The 22,369-nt window shown below is 44.3% G+C and overlaps 1 protein-coding gene across 1 annotated transcript in view; it reads right to left on the bottom strand.

Annotated features, from left to right (window-relative positions):
* Nucleotides 1-22,369, bottom strand: part of MAPK1IP1L (mitogen-activated protein kinase 1 interacting protein 1 like) — a 118,064-nt gene that overhangs the window by 36,733 nt on the left and 58,962 nt on the right. The window contains exon 3 of the mRNA XM_078659838.1: nt 5,661-6,623. Coding sequence (XP_078515964.1) covers nt 5,661-6,623 — 963 coding nt within the window. The remainder of the gene's footprint in view (nt 1-5,660; nt 6,624-22,369) is intronic.

Genomic DNA, 22,369 nt, shown 5'->3' with positions numbered 1-22,369 from the left:
ATAAAAATACATATTTTAAATCTAAAACGAATGCATGAGGTAATGTAATCACCTCAAAACTGAACAGACCAACATAACACAGGTTAATGGGGTAGGTTTGTGTGAATTTGCTTATTTCGCTCTTCAGTGGCTGGCTGCTTTTTGGTGACCCGCACAGAGCTGGGGCGCTGGGTGTTGGACCTGTGGATGCGCCCACGCGACATTCCGACATCGATCCTGGAAGACTTAGAACATTACAAGATAGCCTCTGGAGGGGTCGGTGGTTCCCTCCCGCCCCATCTTCGCAGCTGTGTGGCTGTGGGGCTCTGTGCTCTGGTCAGCTTCCCTCGCAAGGCAACACTCAGGACCCTTATCGAACGTAGGACGGGGATCCCTTGGGAGCTGCTACTGGCCCTTAACATCACCCCATACAACGTTTGCCCAGGCACTTTGATCCACAGTGCAGGGTGCTTCTGTGATGGGCGCCACCAATAGGGACATCATGGCCTTCTAAGGAGATAAAAAGACGACCACCCCCACACGCCCGGGACGGTGTTAAGTCAAGACCACACCTAGATCACGAGCACAACTCAGTAATAGGGGTTGAGGTGCGACTTCTGGCCTGCGAACATTCTCCACTCACATTCTATGCCTCAGTTTGCAGAGATGGTCTCAGCCCGAGCACGAAGGGAAAAGTCCCTTAAGGAACTATTGCTCAAGCAACCTGGAGCCTCGGAATCATCTCAAGGAGCATCTAAGGATCAGGGGCACACAGACTCAACTGACGAGGCAGATAGCCCGGCCTCGAAGGCCTTCATGCTGGAGCTGTTCTCTGCCATCAAGGAAGACATCTTAGAGTTGAAAGGGCAGCTCGCGTCCGACCACAAGGAGGTGCGCCGAGATGTCGACGAGGTTGGTGAAAGAGTGGCTGCACTGGAGGAGCACGAACTGGCGAGAGAGGATGATCTGCACCAACTTCAGCAGGAGGTCCTTCGTCTACGGGACCAAAATCTGGACCTCCAGGACCACGCGGAGGATCTTGAAAACTGGTCACAGAGAAATAACATCCGCATCCACACGGTGCCCTGGAAGGCAGAAGGCGATGACCTGCGAGATTATTTCCTGTCCCTCTTCCAGCAAATCTTGGGTGAAAATTGCCCACAAAAGATACAGATGAACCGCGTTCACTGAGTGGGCCTCCCCAGGGGCAGAAAAGCCCCTCCGCCCGATGTGTTGGTTTGTGTGCATAACTTTCAGCTTAAGGAGTAGATCTTACATATGGCTAGAGCGGTCCAACCGATTCAGTTTTCAGGGCACAAACCGGCCCTCTTCCAGGACCTGGCAGTGTCGACTCTAAGCGAGGAAATTCTGAGTCGTCACATCCTATCTCCGGGACAAAGGGATACTGTATTCTTGGGGCCACCCATTCCGCATCATCTTTAGGCACCAAGGGAAGCTGAGGCAGATGAGTTCCCCCGCCGATACTATGGATCTCCTAGGAATTGATGCTAATGTGAACCCGGCGACAAAGGACAGCCCCTTAAAACACCACAGGAAGAAACGTCCCTGGTGGCAGACGGTTGGCAAACCGTCAGCCTCCACAAAACCAGGCCCGGAAGAGATGGCAAAAGAGCGTAATGCGGTGCTCTCCACCCTTTCACAGACCCAAGATCGCCCTGCACCCCGTGAACCACCTCCACTTACATTGAGGAGATGGCAGTAACCGTTGAGGAGCAGGAGGGGCCCCAGGAGTGGCCCGCCCTTTGACTCCCTGGAATCCACTTTGTGGCTCATAGGCCGCCTGGTATTTTGTTCGAAGACATTTCATCAATGTCCCGTTTCCCTCCGCCGATATTTTCCACCAGACAAACTTTGGTCTCTTGCCCTTTTTATACTGTCCCACGCCTTTGACACGTAGCGCTTTGTCTGAATATGGGTCAACTCATGGTTCTGGTTCTATTCTGGGTCTGTACCCTCTTGGGTTGTAAAGATTCTGTTGTGTTCTTGTTGGGGTTTCTTTTCTTTGAGGAGCCTCTATATCTTGTAATGCGACCACTGCCCCCTGTATGTGCCCTCGCATGCTCCAGCCCGCCTCTTGTGAAGCGCTCCCAGAGTTCCGTAAACATGCTTCCCACCGCCGCCTATGCCTAGAGGCCTCAAAATCGTTAGCCTGAATGACAGAGGCCTGAATCACCCTGCGAAGCGCACTGCGATCCTATCATTTACTGGCTAAAGACACTCCCTGCATGCAATCCAGATGCTTTCCGCACCTATTTTGGTCCTTTGGGGTGGAAAAAAAGAACCGTGTGGCTATTTTGCTAGGGGCTAAATTTGAGGGTAAGGTCTTACCTACCTTCTACGACTCCAAGGGGGGTTTTTGCTCTTAGGATCCAATGGGGCTCCACTATTTTAACTCTATTTAACATACACATTCGCAATACACAGCAAGAGGCCTTCCTTCCGCAGGAATCTCATGGAGGGACTAGCCTCCCGCGACACCACCTTAGTGGTAGGTAGGGACTTCAATCTAGTGATAGACAACGAGTGGAACTGATCAGGGCAACGCTACACACAGGTAGGGGCTCTCTCTTACGAGGGAAAGCGCTGGCTGGCTGAGAACAGCCTCCATGATATCTGGCGCCTTCGACATGCGAGACTACACCTACTACTCGGCAGCAAACAAAACTTATGCAAGATTAGACATGCTCCTGGTTTTTAACGCACTCCTCCCTAGGGTACAAGACGCCTCAATTGCTCGGCGCTCCCTGCCGAATGATGCACATGTTTCCCTCTCCCTGCACCCTGAGGGGATTTGGTATGCCCCTGCTAGATGGCGGTTACGCGTGGGTCTTCTACACTCCACTGTTGTGGTGAAGGAGGTGCGTGCCAAGATTACAGACCACCTACAATTTAACGACAACGGAGCGACCTCCTGGCAATGGTATGGGACGCACTCAAAGCGGTCATACGTGGGGAGTTCATGGCCATCTCATCAGCTGAGGCACGCAGGTGGAAAGAGGTTCGCTTACCTCTTGAACAGGAGTTGGCAGAATTGGAAGCAATACACAAGCATACCGGGCCCCTCCGGTTCGGCGCGAGATGGAAAAGAAACAAACCCCCCCATAAACCTCTCGATCTTGATACGGCCGAATATGCCCTAATCCGCCTATGGCAAAAGTTCTATTTGGAAGGTGACATATGCAAGAAGGTGCTAGCACAAAAGCTGCGTGCCAGGGCGGTTGCAGGATTCATCCCTTTCCTCAGAAGCTCTACCGGAGAGGAACTCCATTTGGATTCCCAGATTGTTCAAGAATTTCGATGTCTCTATCACTCCCTCTATAGCCCCGACCATCAGGCCGTTCCCGAGACTCGGGATTACCTAACGACTAGCCCAGTGGTTTCCAATGTGTGCGCCGCGGCACCCCAGTGCGCCATCAACACTTGTCAGGGGCGCCGCGCCAAGCACACAGTTTAGGAACCACTGACTGAGACAATAAGTGTAATTACCGGGGGTGAAGGTCAGGATGCTGCACACAAGAATTTGGAAACCGTGGAGGTTTATTCTTTCAGTTTAAACACAGGAGTTCAGGAGGCCAGAAAGAGGCCGGAAAGGGGCAAGCGCTGCAGCACCTTAATTAGAAGTTCAGGCAGAGCCTTTCTGGGGAGGAGGATGGGGCCTGAGTGGGTCACACAAGGTCTGCAGGTAGGTAGACGGGGGTGCCGGGATTTAGATCAGTGAGCCTGGAATGAGACTCGTAGGTGCCCTTAAAATGGAGGAAATAAAATGTCCTGCGTGCTAAAAGGAAATATTTGCAGACAGCCGCTTTTACACACAACAGCCACTTGAAAAAAATAATTCTCAGCGCCTGGAAGCCATCTCTGGTGCAGCAGCACTGCATGCAAAAGCAGGCTGATGAAAACTTGTGGTCACAAACAGCGTTATCCAATTTACAAATAGTATAGAAAAATCTCAGTAGGTTTATGTTCCTGCTAAGAGCTGTGCAAAGCCTTTGACTAATGTACTTTGCTTTAATAATTTTCTATTTTGCAAATTTTAAACACAGTGGGGCTGTGCAAGGACATGGATTGCCTTTCAATCTTCCATCAAGTCCTGGGCACTTAGACACACCCAGCACCTCCCTCCCATGTGCGCCACAGATTGTTTTGAACCAAACCAAACATTTTATTTCCTCCATTTTAAGGTCACCTACGAGTCTCATTCCAGGCTCACTGATCTAAATCCCGGCACCCCCGTCTACCTACCTGCAGACCTTGTGTGACCCACTCAGGCCCCATCCTCCTCCCCAGAAAGGCTCCGCCTGAACTGCTAATTAAGGTGCTGCAGCGCTTGCCCCTTTCCGGCCTCTTTCTGGCCTTCTGAACTCCTGTGTTTAAACTGAAAGAATAACAGGAATGAAGGTGTGGGGGACAGAGCGCCTGAGGCAGCGAGGACTGTCTTCAGCAACAGTGTCTGGAGCACATTAATGGAAAAAAGGAAATGAGACAACCATCAAAGTGGGCATCTTCTCGGCGATGGGAATGGGAGAAACAGGACTGAGGACCACAAACGTTCACTGTTGAACATGTCAAGAACTGGGGCAACGTCAAGACTTCTGATCCGATGGCAGAGAAAAACAATCTAACAATGGAATCGGTGCTCATGAACATTCAAAACTAAAGGAGAAGTCCTAGATACCTCCTGACTCGAAAGACTTCTTCGTAGAAAAACAAGTTCCAACGGTCAGAGCCCGAAACTAAATGATAGGAGTATGCACAGCAAGTGCATCTATAGCGCCACATGCGATGAACATTTATTTTTGTACAGTACCGGTCATCCATTTGCTACTGTGGTTTGACTGGCTTTTCCCACAGATTGGCATCAGCACACAGCATGTAGTGGATTTGAACTACTCAGAAAAGTAATTCCCATCCATAATACACCATGTTCACACCAGCGATAGGACATTAAACCCCAAACCTAACCCTGTATAACTTGATCCAGGGGTCTTAGGCCATTCCCAATTCAGTCTTTTAAAAAATATATGTATATTTTTAATATGTTGCCCAGTAGCTGCAAAATACTACCACACCTCTCATAAATATTTACATGCTCCAATACACTATATTTATTTTGACTTTGTTTCTATATGGATGCCTGCCATGTTGGAACAGTACAGTAAAATGGACACCAGTGAACATGGCCATCTTGGGATAACAAACAAGATGGCAGTTGCGCACACATGCATGCATATGTGTCACACCAGATGAGTACACATGTGGGTTTACACTACAAACAAAAACCTGTTTTGGTCAGCCCACAAATTTGAACGAAAAGGATACAGCACACTAATATTATCTAGACCTTTCACAGCAATGAAATGAGAAACTGGACAACAGAGTATCAAAACGTGTGTTTTTGAACTGAATAAAAATAGATGTTTTGTGAATATATCCGGCACAAAGATAGAATGTAAACAAAATGTGTTGTGGTACAACTGAAAAATGTGTCTTCTTTAGAAGCTAAATAGTGTGCCTTGCAATATCTGAGCTGTTTTTGTAATGCAGGAATCTAAGAAAATGGTTTGCTATCGGTCACAATTTGGCAAAGTAGGTTTGCTATCTTTCACAATTTAGCAAATCATGGGAATAGTTTAACAAAATAGGAAAATTGTCATACTTACATGTTGAGATGGGCCTGATGGAGCATACTGCCCTGGTGCTGGATATGACCCCGGAGGAGCAGAAAACTGGCCTGGTGGTGGAGGACCCCATGTCCCAGGTGGAACGGAACCCCATGGTACTGCAGGTGCAACTCCAGCTGGCTGAGAGTATGGCCCTGCGGTTGAATAAGGCAGGTTTGGTGCTGGATACTGCCCTCCCATTGTTGATCCGTACGGCCCAGATGGCATGGAGCCCCATGGCCCGAGAGGTGAAGGGGCAGCTGGATCTGTTTGGCCAAATGGCCTAGGAGGTACAGGAAATGGAGCATTCGGTGTAGGATATGGCACAGTAGGGGCAGAAGAAGGCCCAGATTGACCAGGATATGAACTAGGGGGCCCAGGAGGGGCAGGATTCGGATGGAATCCTGGTGCACTTGCAGGGGCTGATGGGTAAGGTCCCACAGGTGCAGAAGGATAAGGACCAGCAGGAGCAGAGGGATACTGTCCACCAGGTCCTGGTGGGTACTGTCCGCCAGGCCCAGACGGATACTGTCCAGCAGGAGCAGTTGGGTACTGCCCAGCAGGAGCAGTCGGGTACTGCCCAGCAGGAGCAGTCGGGTACTGCCCAGCAGGGCCAGAGGGTTGCTGTCCAGCAGGTCCAGGTGGATATTGTCCAGGAGGGTGCTGCCCAGCAGGTCCAGGAGGGTATTGCCCAGCCGGTCCAGGAGGGTGCTGTCCAGCCGGTCCAGGAGGGTGCTGTCCAGCCGGTCCAGGAGGGTACGGTGCAGCAGGATAAGGGCCAGTTGGGGTTGGTCCATATGGTGCATTTGAAGATGGTGCAGTAGGTGCAGGCACTTGTGTCCCAGAAGACGGGGGAGCAGTTGGTGTATTTCCCCAAGCATTAGAACTTGGCCATCCCTGGGAATCATTTCTTGGGTTGTTTACGTTTGTGTGCTTAGTAGAATCTGGTAAAGCATCTGCCAACTAAGATAAAACAAAAACAATAGTTTAACTGATAACTGCTTAAAAGAATCAGTATTTTAAAAATGTGCACTTGTTACAGGAATGCTACCACTCTACTTCCTTCTATAGTAAAAAGACTGCATTCCAATACACTAAACAGAAATCCAGTGAAAAGAGGCAATGACTATGAAAGAGCAACAGTGTAAAAAAGAAAGTCTCCACTTACCTTGGATGATAGACGAGGAAACACCAGCCTCAACTAGAGTCAATTACAACATGACCAAAAGAACATTGAAATGGCACAAGGAATTCTATTTTAAAGTCGCAGTCCATACACATTTTCTGCACTCCTTTTATACCTCACACAATTCATGGGTTCACAGTTTGTTTGTGCCAGATTCACAAAAAAAGGAAAAATAAACACTGAGGTTTTCAACCTTGCAGGGATATAGACTACTACTTTTTTGAATTCATTAAAATGTACTAGGATTAAGTCTGGTAACCACATCCTTCATAGCCACATCAATTCGAAAGATGTTCCCTTCTATTTCTTCTTTTGAGAAGAGTTAACTAAAAGCAAACTGCTAATATTTTCCAGATAAGGAAGTCGGAGGAGTTTATGAACATCCATTTGTTGGCATTCACAAAATCACATGACATTCCAACCCTGCAAAATGCACCCTCTATTCTTGCTCATAGTTTTAAGCAAACACAAATCAGTTTAATAGTGTAAAATCATATTGGGTGAATTGAAAAAGTACACTTACTCACAGATAAAAGCAAGTGCAAGTCTGACCTATATGCGCAAATACTTTTCAGATTCAGAACGTTTTAAAAATGCTGCAAGTTATTCGCTTCCATATGACAGACACTTCTCAAGTAGTATTCTAAAGAACCCTCCTGCCCAACAGGGTACAGTCTTGTTTTAAGTTACAAGTTGCCCTTTATGCAGTACGTAAAACACTCACATCAGTCAGTCAATTGTCTTTATTTCAGTAGCAAATTCAATGAACAGGTTGGAACTTAAAGCAAATTTTTTTTTTAAAAACCCACACAAATTAATTCAACGGGCAAAAAAAAAAACACAACTGCAGTTTTAAACACTTCATACATTCAGAGGTTAGCACTGATGGAATTACCATGCAGTTTAAAAGTAGGGTCTCCATTCATTCATATTGCAGAGGCTTTGTCATATAAAATGTTACAACTAATTTGTCCGATTTCTAAAATGGCTTTCTGCGGTATTATAGTTAAGATCCTGTAGGGAATAATCTTAAATTCCTCTTCTGGTACGCAGGTCACTAAATGCAAAATTTGGGGACCCCCTCTATGAAACCAATGTGGTCAGGGAAAAGAGGAGAAGAAACATACAACAGTATCAAAAGTTTCCCTCATAGACCATATTATTTACATCCAATAATAACTTCGCATAATTTCCAATTCAATTCAATAAGTACACCTCTAGACACTAAGGTTTTATTTCAAAATATATTTTTAATTTTCAAATTTTGTCATTATAAATATTTTTAATTTTTTCTCTCTTTTATTAAATTAAGTCAATTTCTCAAATAACAAAGTGAAGGCTTTAGTCCTACACTACATATGTTCATGGATACATATATTTCTTATACTTCATGCTATTTATAAAAAACACATAAAAAACACATATTGTTGTCTCCCCCTGGATCACTTCACTCATTCACACTTATATCAACTCCCATACTACTCCTTTCACTCTCAAAACATCAATACAAACTATATCACCACTTGGTACTCAAGGAGTCTCAATAAAAATGTATGAGACCCAGCACTAGAATGGTCTACGCGCGTTTCGGTGGGTTAATTGATGTACGACACTCGTAGTCCGTCACCCCGTATCGCCTCTTTGGAGGCGATACGGGGTGACGGACTACGAGGGTCGGACATTCGAAAATACAAAAGGCATTGGAATAATACTACTGGACCATCAAGAGTCACTTGTGCAAATACCCAACTGACAGATGTGATCTATCGGAATTTACAAGGACACAATTCCCAAGGACGATACAATCACTGAGCACTAGTAATATTTGCACAGGAAAGCGGATTATGGATATCTTACGGACCTGATGTCTTTTGGGCAAGAATTTTTAACAAGATCCCCCGAACTCTAAAACGGACAATTCTGGTCATTAGAAAAAATCTACACCATTGGGATGTTGGAATTTTAAATCTCACATGTCCCCTTGAATCCACAAGAGATATATCATACAAGGTCCTGAAGAAGGTGGTTGTCGTACATCAATTAACCCACCGAAACGCGCGTAGACCATTCTAGTGCTGGGTCTCATACATTTTTATTGAGACTCCTTGAGTACCAAGTGGTGATATAGTTTGTATTGATGTTTTGAGAGTGAAAGGAGTAGTATGAGAGTTGATATAAGTGTGAATGAGTGAAGTGATCCAGGGGGAGACAACAATATGTGTTTTTTATGTGTTTTTTATAAATAGCATGAAGTATAAGAAATATATGTATTCATGAACATATGTAGTGTAGGACTAAAGCCTTCACTTTGGTATTTGAGAAATTGACTTAATTTAATAAAACAGAGAAAAAATAAAAAATATTTATAATGACAAAATTTGAAAATTAAAAATATATTTTGAAATAAAACCTTAGTGTCTAGAGGTGTACTTATTGAATTGAATTGGAAATTATGCGAAGTTATTATTGGATGTAAATAATATGGTCTATGAGGGAAACTTTTGATACTGACGCAGGTCACTAAAGCCAAAAAATGTAGGAGTTCCATTCATGCTGAATAATCACTGTAGCTGGAAAAAATATTCCTACTGTTGTGGACCGGGTCTATAACCTGCTTTTCACTAGGTCCTTAATCCATCTCCCTCAAGTCTGTGACGCTAACACCTGCAAGATTTTACTAAATAATTTAAATTTTTTCTTTAAAATATTCTCATGAGGACACTCGCACCGGATGGGACAGCGGGAGTGGGGGGGGGTACCAAGGGACTACATTACATGGGAAAGCTGTTAAAGCTTAACACTACTCACCATATGATCGAATTGTGATTCCGATGTTTTGGTTTTATCTGTTTCGTTGTTGTCTTCGTGAGAGGAAAAAACCCAAAAACCTATATATTCTTTGATTTAAATTGCATAACGCTGTACCTTTCATTGTGGCATAGCCATCTTTATCCTCCAATGCCAATTGTGACTACGCGACAAGTTGCATGCTACATACTGCCTATTGAACTGTTATAGCGGCCAGCCCGTTGGGTTGTAGGCATTCCGCTGTGTAACTTGGACGGTACAATAAAGGTTTTTGAAAAAAAAAAAAAAAAAAAAAAAATATTCTCATGAGATGATGTTTGCAGTCCCCAATCTCTATAGAACATCACCGTGGTGAACTTGGCTTCTTTTCGTGCTCTTTCCCATTTGTGTTATTTATACTTAATAAAGTGCTTTTTCAGCAACGGTTTCTTGGCGCTGAAACATACATGAGAATATGAGTTAAGAAAGTAGGAAACTGAGCTATATCAGCAGTGATATGCTAGTCTAAATAACCTAGGCTTTAAGTTTTTCCTAAAGAGCCGGAGCGCAAAGACAACAGCAGCACCCAGACTATTGCCCACAACTGTAGCCACTACTCTACATCAACCATAGCAATTACCACAATGGTTGGAGCAACACAGAACCCACAATAGCTTCAACAACGCAGTGACTACAGCACCATCAAGAAGCCATAATACATTCCATAACTCCTGCAATCACAGCAGCAATAACAGTTGTGAACACAGCAGGGACCACCTCAGCAATGACAGCTTCCACCACAGTAGTGACACCAATAGTAATGCGTAAAAGTAATCCATGACAGCAGGAACTTCAGCAGCCACAACAGCAACCACCAATGAAGCAACCACATCAGCAACCACATCTGTTTTTTTTGTCCTCATTCGCCAGTACCCATAGTGTGCAGACCGTCTGTACATTCTCCTTTTCAATAGGCTAGGATGACATGGGCTCTTCCCTTGGATTCTCTCGGTACCATCAGCCAGAAGAGGTGTATTTTCAGACAGAAAAGCCACTTCCCATCGATAGAGGGAGATTAGGTATCACTCCGGATTGATCTCTTGGCTTTGAAAATAGCAATTTGTTTACTTTTGGTTGTTGTATGCAGTCGCGTGATGATATATGCATATAGCTATTGCCGTTCGTATGACCTTGCGGCGCTGGAGAAACAGAAAATGGGAAATGGGTTTTGAGGGAGGGGAGACGAGTAATATGCTGGCTAGAAAAAAAAAAGCTTCCTGGAAAAAGCAAACACTCGGGAATGCAAGATTAAGTAAAGCATCCAAAATATAAGCAGGAACAACATAGTTTCATTAACGCTTTTACACCTAATATTCAGAAATAATGGAGTGTTTTTGTCTGACAAGTTAAGAACATGCCACAGGACGGAAAGTAACCTGTTTCAATGCCCATTGCTTATAGCCTTACAAAATGGAAGCAGTATGGTTTAAAAATACCACATTCCTGAACACAGAGCCACAGTACACATTGATTAAACTAAAATAATGAAAACCATTGATAATAAGGATCACATTAAACGTTTTCTACTTTATGCATCAACCAAGTATTGCAGTACCTCCAGGAATAGTGTACTTCCCCACTGGGAAAAACAATGTTGTTCAAAGAAAGAGGAGAAAACGAAAGTATCGCTTCACTGGTAAACTGTAAAGTGGCACTAATATGTGTGGTTGTGAATAAAACCAATCTGGCCATTGTGCGGGAACACCCTCTACGCTGGAACCACAGCCAAACTCCAGAAAAGACTCCAGCGCATACAGAACGCCTCGGCACGACTCATCCTGGACATCCCACGCCACAGCCACATCTCTCCCCATCTGAGAGACCTGCACTGGCTCCCCGTCAGCAAGAGGATCACGTTCAGACTCCTCACCCACGCACACAAAGCTCTCCATGACATGGGCCCCAAATACCTCAACAACCGCCTCACATTCTACGCACCCACCCGCCAGCTCCGCTCCGCCAGCCTCGCCCTCGCCCTGTCCCACGCATTCGCAGAACCACCACCGGAGGAAGATCCTTCTCCTACCTGGCGGCCAAACCATGGAACTCCCTCCCCACACACCTACGGCAGACCCAGGACCATCTGTCCTTCAGGAAACTGCTCAAGACCTGGCTCTTCGAGCAGTAGCGGCTCCCCCCTCCCTCCCAGCGCCTTGAGACCCTTACGGGTGAGTAGTGCGCTTTACAAATTCGTTTGATTGATTGATTGATTGATCTAAAAAGACCCTACGGACCTTCTCGATGCCCCATTACCCATGGGCATATCCAGATTGGTCCAAGGAGTGTCCAATAGGCATAATCATTGGACAAAAAAAAAAAATCTCCACTGCAACAAGTCCCAGTATGCGATCATCTTCCTGCTACATACTCTGGCCATTTCCATTTTAGATGTTTCATACAAAGAAGTCAACCAATCCGAGTGTTTGGAAAGGACAGGGTCTACCCAATGTTTGCAGATTGGTCTTCTTACCAGTAAGATCGAATAATAAAAGGAATCTAGCTGGTCCTCGTACCTGGGTATTTAAGCCAAAAATGATTAGCTTTAAGTCAATTTGAATTGTTACTCCCAGGCTACTCTCCAATGTTTCCTGTACATCTTCCCAGAACGCCTCGATGAATGGATAGTCTAAACATGTGGAGGTCCGAGGCCTCTACCAACCCGCATTATTTACAGCTGATTGGAGAGCCTTAGACAATTCTTGATAACCAGAGGGGAGATAGGTATGCACGATGAGCCGTTAATAAGTGATTCCTCCTCAACCATGCTGGTTTCCCAAAGTTAAAGAGGACTTTGAAAGATTCCTGCCATTGATGGTCACACTGTTCATTAAGCAACAATCCACTCCACAGCTCATCAGCCAACTTGAATTCCCCGTCCACCTCCTCTTCTATAGCCCAGTACCAATAGGAGACCTCCTTTTTACCTACTGGCCTTCCCACCAGCTGTTGCTCCACGCTGGTTCCCTCACCAATGCATTTCTCCTTTCTGAACTGGGACTGTCCCCAACTATGTAACTGGATATATTTAAATCTTGAGAGGCCACTACTTACTCTCCTTTTTAGATCCTCCCATGAGATAAATGTTCCATTGCTGACTAAGTATCCCCATACTTTAAATCCAGCGTCTCTAAGTGGGATCGCCAGCATTTCACTAAGGCATTCTGGGGAGCCTGCGGAGTCCCAAAGTGGTGTCAATTTAGAGAAGTAACTGAGACCTGTCACCTTCCTTAGCGTTACCCATATTCTGGCAAAACTCTGCAGGACCTTAAGTTTAATTTTTTTAAAGAATTTTTTTATCTCCAAATTTAAACATACCCCCTTCAGCTGGTAGCCCGCCCCTTTCAACATAGCTCCACTCCCTTTATAACTTGGCGTTTTCAACAACATACGAGAATGAGTGAGTTGAAATGCCCAAGCATAATACTGTAGATCAGGTAACACCAACCCTCCTTTCTCTCTCCTCCGCCTTAGTTTCTTCCATGCTATTCTGGTAGATCTATATACCCAGATATATATATATATAGATAGATATATATATATATATATATATATATACACACATACACACACACACACACACACACACACACACACACACCGAAACAATACCCTTTCAGGCATAGAGTGACACATAAATTATGCAAAAAAGAAGCAGAGAACTTTGGTTAGTTTTCAAGTTTAGGTGGAAAGCAGCTCCTGTAAAGAGCACCCTCAACACTAGCAACACTCTAAATCTGCTCACCTCAAATGTTTGCCTTTCTATCAATGTCTTTAAGCATAGGATTAGCGCACTTCGATCCACACCAAAATAGAAAGGGACAAAGTCTTTTGCCATTTCTACAGCAAAGTTGTTAAGGGGTTGCTTTTGTTCATTTTAGGATGGCATTGTTCTAGTTCTATGCTTAAAAACTTTGCTATAGAAATAGCTGGGTGATTTTGTTAAAAAGAAGGGGGTAGGATGAGAAAGGGTGTTTGGGAGTTTATAGTAGTCAGAAAGGTATGGGATGAGCTAGAGAAGAAGGATGGGACAAAGGGTGATGAGCTAGAGAAGAAGGATGGGACAAAGGGTGAAGGAGTAGATTTTCTTTTTTACAAAAACTGAAATGAAATTTTAAATACGTATGCACATGAGACACTGTAAAGGTTTGGTGGCTAAAAGAAACCATATACAGACCATACCACTGCTCACCCGTAAACCCTAAAGTTACCCGTACCTCCCTCTACCACTACTCACCCGTACACCCTAAAATTACCCTTACCTCCCTTTATCTCTACCCACACCTAAACTATCGGTTTTATTGTATTTTTTCTTTTTACATTTCCGTGTATATCCATTTTTTTTTGCTCATTTTATCTATATCCATCCATATTTATTTTGTGTTTAGAGTAAAAAACAAAAAACAATATTAACCCCGTCCGTGCTCCCGTCGGCCGTTGCGAGCACTACCTCTAAACATATGGTAATTAATGAAGGATACACTATTCCTAGAAAGGCCAAATAGTGATCACAACACCCTTAAACTGGACTGACAGGCCATATAGGCCTTGGAGCAGAGATTCTCAAACCTTCACTCATGGGGGATCATGGAGGATCAGTCTCTATCCAACAACAAAAAGGCCTTAAAGTGGGAGTTTGGCGAAGCAAATCCGGATATATTGAGACAGGTCTACACAAGAGTAAGCAATTTGCTGGGTAAAATGGAGCACCTGCTAGATCAAAAGGGATCCCCGAATTTTATTGTTACGCAACATGAGGACCTATTTAACGGGTTATGGACCCAATTTCAGAGGGTACCTGAGAAAGTGGTGAAAAGCCATTAAAACAACACATCCTTGGTATGATAAGTGCAAAGAAGCAAAATCTTCCCTCCTAAAAAAAATAAAATCACAAGACTATGGTGCCATCCCAGGGGCTAGGGATTACTATAAGAATGTGTTAGAACAAGCTGAGAAACAAACTCAGCAGCAAAAACAGGTGATACAAAGACGTTCTGGGGTATCATCGTGCACGGAAGTCGGTCCTTGGTATCTACAGTAGTCTTCAATGTTCACCCACATGGATGGGTCGAGCATTTTGGAAAACTCTACCCATCCATGTGGGTCGAGTTTTCCAAAATGTATGTGAAATCATATTATATATGATTTAACATACATTCCTTGAATCGTCGGATCGCACGCCCTATTCCTCATTTGTAATTGGGACCACATCATTTCTGATTGCTTTTCATGCCCCTGCAAGGTCACGCTCCCTATTCCTTATTTATAATTGGGACAACATCATCTCCGATTGCTTTTCATGCCTTTACAAGACACAATTTGAATATTTAGGAACGGACGCTAGCGGGGAGACATTATTTGATTGCTCTTCACAGGACATTGAGCATCTCACCGCCCTTTATCTTATTTTATACTGGGGCGCTTTTGCTTCTGACCTATGGAATTTGGTTTACCTTGTGGTTACTGACCATTTATCTTGAAGCGACCTGAACCGTTCAGGATATTACTGACCGTCTTTAGCCTTGAAAAAGTGAGTACCAACTTGTACAGACGAATCACGTGTTGGCTGCACCGTATGCTTGAATTTGGACAAAGAAAACCACACGTACAAATACTTCGACTTGGTTATCTTGTCCTGATACAATTGAAAATGTGTTTATACAATACTTGCACTATATAGGCTAATTGTATTTAATAATCTTGAGACTGACAAGATCTCTTAACTGTTAAAACTGGGTTGTGCTGCTCGGACCTTCCTATTTTGATAAATGTGTCGGCAGGTCGCACTGATCTGCTCTAGTCATTTTGGGTAGTGAGTGGCATTGGTCCTTATAGCACCCCTGCTGGATTTACACCAACTTTGATTTTAATGTGCCCTGAACACATGGTTTTTGTACATTTATTTACGTTTTGATGTGCGGTTATTCCCTTTAGGGAACACCACTACCAAATTGCCTTCAATATTTTGGAAAACTGTTTGTAAACTTTGAAGGGGTTGAGGCGGGTGGAGGAGATACCATAGAAGAAAGAATGAGGTAGGGAAGCTAGAGCTACTTGAGATCTCCCAAGAAGATTCTTTTAAAGCCATGAAGTCAAATCATCTCTAGGAAAGCCCTAGACCCAGATTGCACCTCCGCTGACCTATACGCTTCTGAGCCAGATATCTGGGTGCCCAACACAGCAACTCGATCATGGAAGTGATGGTTTTTCGCATAGACTTTTCGTCCCAAATGAGCTGGAAGGGAGCTTTGGTCTATCGGCCGCCTGGCCCTCTAAATGGTTTACCGCTTCAACTCACTGAATTAATCGCTCCGTATGTGATCACGAGCAGCAACTTTTTGCTGCTGGGCGATTTCAACATACACAGTGAGTGTGATTCCAATGTGGATAGAGGGTCGCTCCTGACAGAGTTAGCCACTCCCAATGTCTCTTGCAAATTCCCTCAGTCTCTACCATGTTCTGACCATGCAACAATTGAATTTTGCATTCAGGCCCCTAGGAAGAGAACCAACACTATCCATGCCTCCCCTTATCTATGTAGACAGTGGAAGAGAGTTACCCCAGAGGGCGTTAAAACCTCTTTTGTAGAGCCCCGGATATTGGAATCAGATACAATCGAAGAGGCGCTTGCCAAGTACAACCTTGCAGTCTCGTGCTATTGATCAGTTAGCCCCTCTGGCATTTTTCCCTAGCACTCCTAAGCGTCCCCAGAATGCCTGGTACTCCCCCCTACTTCATGCACAGAAACAAATTTGCAGGAAGCATGAAAAACGGTACCGTCTGAGGAAGATAGAGATCGACTTTATACAGCTCTGGCCGATTACCATGGGAAAATTAGGGCAGCATGTAAAGTCCATATAGCCTTACATTTAGATGAGGCCCAAAACGACCCTAAGGTGATATACCGTGTATTACAATCCTTCACCAACCCCAAAGCATGTGAGAATCCAGGGGCCCCCACCCAAACATTGTGCAATGACATTGGCACTTTTTTCACACAAAAAATTGAGATCATCTATGATAAAATAGTTCAATCACCTCTATGCCCCCTGAAGTGCCTGTGCAGATAGCCACCCAAATGTTCGGAAGTTTCCCCCTGGTCACGCAGGCAGAGGTAGAGATACTGATCCGCAAAGTACAATCAGGATCACCTCTGGATAATCTACGGGCAAAAATTAGAGCTTCCCTTGCCTGTCACCTGTCCCCCCTCCATTGCATGTTTTCTCAATCTCTCCATGCAAGAGGGTTTGGTCCCTTTGGAATGGAAAGCAGCACAGGTTATGCCTATCCGGAAGAACACCAAGGCACCGCTAACCGAGTTCTCTAATCTTCGTCCTATCTCCCTCCTGCCTTTCCTGGGCAAGCTATTGGAGAAGCATATAAACACTCATCTCTCCAACCATGTCGAACAGACGGGTAGTCTTGATCCATCTCAATCACTTATCAGGTTTTCAACCTAAATACAGCACAGAATTAGCCCTACTAGCGGTCACCGACAACTGGACGACCCTAGATAGAGGCCATTCTACGATTCTGGTGCTGTTGGATCTATCCGCCGCGTTTGACACGGTTTCCCACAAAATACTGCTCAGGAGATTGGAGGAGATCGGACTTAGAGACTCGGCCCTTCAGTGGCTGACGGGTTTTTTATCCTCTCGCTCACAGGCGGTTAACCTTGGTCCCTATTGCCCTGGTCTAACAGAGATGTCCAAGGGAGCACCACAGGGCTCCTGTTTAAGCCCAATTCTGTTTAACATCTATGTGGCTCCCTTGGCCAATCTGTTAATCTGGGTTTACCCCGATCTCCTATGCTGGCGATACCCAGCTGCTTTTCTCATTCGCAAAGTTCACTCCATCAGTGCAGGCCACCTTCTCTTTGGGAATGAGATGCATCTCACAATGGAGGCGGAGTAACTTTCTTCAGTGCAATGTGGGAAAGACGGAGATCATGTTTTTTGGCGAAGCCCAACTGTTGTGGACCCCTGACTGGTGGCCCACTGACCTAGGTACCCCGCCCGTTCCAAAAACCTGTGTTAAAAATCTAGGTGTTCGCCTTGAGCAGGCCCTCACTATGAAGGAGCATTCCGCACAGACAGCAGGTTCCTGCTTCCAATGTTTTGGGTCTGCTGCGGCGCATTCTCCCCCTGCTCCCTGATTCGACCAGGAAGACGCTTACCCAGGCACTTATTTTAAGTCGCCTGGATTATTGTAATGGCCTAGTGATGTCTGCCAATGAGGCTGCACTCGACAGGCTACAGGTTGTCCAGAACACAGCAGCACGCCTGATCCTGAACGCTCCTCCCAGGACCGCCTCCCGACCGCTGCTTTATCAGCTCCATTGGCTCCCGTTACGGGGGCGAATACAGTTCAAGGTTTGCTGTACTATACACAAGGCCTTGTCTAAATCTGGCCCTAGTTACCTTGCGGATAAATCTATCCCTTATACACCACAGCAGTCTCTCCGCTCAGGATCCAAATCCCTTCTTGTGGTGCCTGGTATCAATAGGGCCAGACAGGGTGGGAAGTCCCTATCCTATTTAGGCCCTCGATATTGGAACAAACTCCCTTTACAATGAATACAGTGCATGGAACATCCCCACTTCAGGAAACAGCTTAAGACCTTCCTTTTTTGTTTCTGATTTTCAGAAAACAGTTCTTTTAATCACACGCTGCCCGTCTCCAGTGCAGAGATACCCCTTCGGGGGGCGCTTTATAAATAAATAAAATAAAGAAATACACACTCCAGGGAAACACTAAATGTAGGAATAATAATAACATGGAAGCAAGCAGAGATCGGCCCCAATAGATAAGAAAGGGCGGCCAGATGATCCTGCTAACTTTAGACCCATCAGCCTCATAGATGGGCTTTAAAAGATCTTTTGCTACCAGATTTTAGAGCAACTGACAAAGTGGGCCTAAAAAAATGCATTTCCTTAGAGCTACAGGAAGGATTTAGACCAAAGACAAGTACATTAGATCAGCTATTAAGGCTCTGTGCGATTTTCAGAAAACAGTTCTTTTATCACACGCTGCCCGTCTCCAGTGCAGAGATAACCCTTCGGGGGGGGGGGGCGCTTTATAAATAAATAAAAGAAATACACTCTCCAGGGCAACACTAGATGTAGGAATAACAACAATAACATGGAAGCAAGCAGAGATCGGCCCCAATACATAAGAAAGGGCGGCCAGATGACCCTGCTAACTTTAGACCCATCAGCCCCATAAAAGGGCTTTAAAAGATCTTTTGCCACCAGATTTTAGAGCAACTGACAAAGTGGGCCTCAAAAAAATGCATTTCCTTAGAGCTACAGGAAGGATTTAGACCAAAGACAAGTACATTAGATCAGCTATTAAGGCTCTGTGCGATTTATTGGAAAAGAGTACTGATGGGGAAAGGCCACCTCTTTCTAGTATTCGTAGACCTTAGAGCAGCCTTCGACTTGATTTCCCAGAAACGTTTGTGGAAGGTTTCAGATAACATCGGAGTACCTGAAAGCATTTTTGACACCGTGGTAGACTCCACATGGGTAACCTTGAACATGTTCAGTTTGGAAAGAATGGGGAACAAACTGACACTTTTGGGGAAAAAAAACAGGGAGTGAAGCATGGTTGCATCCTGGCCCCTACCGTCTTCTCTTTTTTCATTAATGGGTCAGCGCAGGCACTTGACTTTTCAAATAATTATGCTCCTGAGATAGGCTTAGTTAAGGCACCCACTCAACCGTTTGCCAAGGATATATCTAAAGCTTCCTATTTTTCGTTTTTACAGATAGACAGAAAATTTATTTTTTGGGACATATTTATCTTTATATGTGGATAAAAAGGGAAATAGGTGCTTCGAATTATTCTGAATACACTTTGCCATGACTACCAGGCCAATAACTGTGTGGATTGATAGGCGAGTTAAAAAGAAAGACATTTTAGTAAAGAGGCTTAAACTGCAGTAGCTGTGCACAAGGCTAATAATGAAATGTGAATATTGTCATATAAGTGCATTGATTTATCTTCTGCGGGTGTTCATATCACTGAAACCTGGCAGGCATTCAAGCATGACTGCATATTTATTGGTTAAATAAATGTGAAAATATACCAGTTTCATCTTTACTTTTTACATAAGATCCATAGTAAATAAGGATAAATACAGATAAAGTGGACAAAAATTAAATATGGATAAATGGTGGCTAGGGCACTTATTCTGGCCCGTTTAGATTATGCTAATGTGCTTTTTATTGGCATTCCGGGCTACCTAATGAACAAACTCCAACTGATTCAAAACGTGGGGGCCAGACTCTTATTTAACATCTCTAAGAGAACAAGCATAAGGACACGCCTTCGTGACCTCCACTGGCTGCCTGTGGCCAGAGAGTGCAGTTTAAGGCCCTTACCTTAGCACACAGAGCCCTGCATGACTCGGGACCCTCTTATATTAGGAAACGTGTGGCCTTTTATACTCCTCAACGCTCTTTGCGCTCTGCCTCTCACCGTTTGATGGCCACCTCCCGCTTCCGGCGCTCCAGATTGGGGGGGCAGTCACTCTCGGTTAAGGTAGCCGTGCTCTGGAACAGTCTTCCTTACGCTACACGCAGGATCTAGGTGCCTTTAAGAGACTTCTCAAAACCCACTTTTTTAATCAAGCTTTCTTTTAATTTTCCACTTTCACACGTCTGAGTCTGTTTCGCGCCAGGATACTCCTGAGTAGTTGTGCGCGTTATAAGTCTCTTATAACATATCATAACATAACAAATACAGACGGAAATGACAAAAAAATAAATACCCTAAAACTGGGAGCCCTAGTTGCATCTAAAACCCCTGCAGGCCTCCCGGACATTCTAAACACTTTCTTGCACTTTTGATCAGATCGTGGCCTGTAACTTAATATAGAAAAACAAAATACATCTCCCAAAATCCATATATGTCAATTCTGGCAAACATTTTCGTGGTAATGAGCCACTTGACAAGTACCTACTTGGGGCTATATTTGTCACATAATTTTAGCTGGAAGCATGCAGTGAGTAGGAGTGCGCTTATGCTGACCCAAGAGACAGGAGCGATCCTTAAAATGGCAAAAACAAAACATAAAAATTGGCTACCAGCTCTTGAGGTTCACAGGGTCAAAGCTAAAAACTCAGTATTATAAGGAACCGAATTTTGGGGCCATGTGGATAAAGGAGATGACATACGAAGAAAACAAATTTCTATGGAGTCGGACTAATCTTCCCACAAATAGCCCTTTGTTGCCTTTAGCGCAAGATATGGGATTATTTCTCATCTCCTTGTATGTTAAAATGAGACCTCTGTTACATTGGCATAGGCTTTGGTCCATCCGAGAGCTGGAACCCTACAAACAATCTATCAAAGAACTATTAGGCCAGAGGGACCATTTAAGAATTCCATTGGCTAGCGAATACAAAGAATAAGCTTTACCATCTTGGTCTGGATTCCCTTTGGGCCAACCCGGAAGAAGCCATTAAGCTACCTAGACAACAGATAAAAGATAAGTGCAGAGAATTTCTCTGGGGAGAAAAGATGAAGAACTGCAGGCCAGGAAATATCACAGAAATTCTTAGATCATAAGAATTTTCCAAGGTATGAAACATCTCTTGAAGCTATACAAGGCTCTCAAGCCGGACAACTTTATCTGAAATCAAATAGGGCACACATCTGATGTTTGGGTGTACCTCAAGGTGGAGCGATGGGAATAGCTCCAATTACGTGTGTGTGCTCCGCATGCTCCCAATCATCTGAATACATTTCTCATTTCATAATTTTTTTGCCCAGCCTATACGGCCCCTTGCAAAAGATGGATAAATCCAGTGTGCCATCTCCTGGAGGTGAGAAGATGTGAGATTGCACTTCGAATTTCGAAATCTGACACAAAGAAGGTGACTGTGGTTAGCATGGCTACATTTCTGCAGGTTACATGGCTAAGCCGTAATAAATGTTTGGTGGCCGCTTAACTGTAAGGATAAGGATTTAGGCCCAGATGCATGAAGCTAAAAACCGCTCGCAAAGGGGCAGATTCTCAGAATCTGCCCCTTTACGACCGGTATTTTTGCATTTGAGATGCATCATCCCAAATGCAAAAATCGCAAATTAAGTATTCGCTAAATTGCGATTACTTGCATTTAAGGAATCTCAAATTGAGATTCCTTAAATGCAATGCATTAAAGTTTAAAAAAATAGCGATTTCGCTAATAGGGCTTGCAAATTACCATTAAGTTGAACTTCATGGTAATTTGCAAAAACGTTGAAAAAAGCACTAAAGTGCATTTTTTAAAGTTTCATGTTGCGCGCACACATGCCCTAAGGGCATGTGTGTGCACAACATATGTGCACAGATCAATTTCAGGGGTGCAACAGGGTGTCCTTTGGACACCGCTGCACCCTTGAAATCGCATTCTCATTTTGCGATTCGCTAATTGAGATTCGCAAATTGAGAATGTCTTCCCATTCATTCCTATGGGCCTCTAGGCCCATAGGAATGAATGGGGAGGTATTCCTTAATTGCGACTCGCAATTTGCGAGTCGCAATTAAGGAATTTTAAGAAATCGCTATTTTTAAAGTGATTTCTTCTTGCATAGCATTTTGCTATTCCTTATTAGCGATTCCTTATTTTTTGCTAATAAGGAATCGCAAAATGGATGCTTGATGCATCTGGGGTTAGTTCTTAATTCTAAA

This window comes from Lissotriton helveticus, chromosome 9, assembly GCF_964261635.1.
Source record: "Lissotriton helveticus chromosome 9, aLisHel1.1, whole genome shotgun sequence".
Classification (NCBI taxonomy): Eukaryota; Metazoa; Chordata; class Amphibia; order Caudata; family Salamandridae; genus Lissotriton; species Lissotriton helveticus.
Note: the sequence above shows the minus strand (reverse complement) of the source record. Positions and strands in the feature narration are given on the sequence as shown.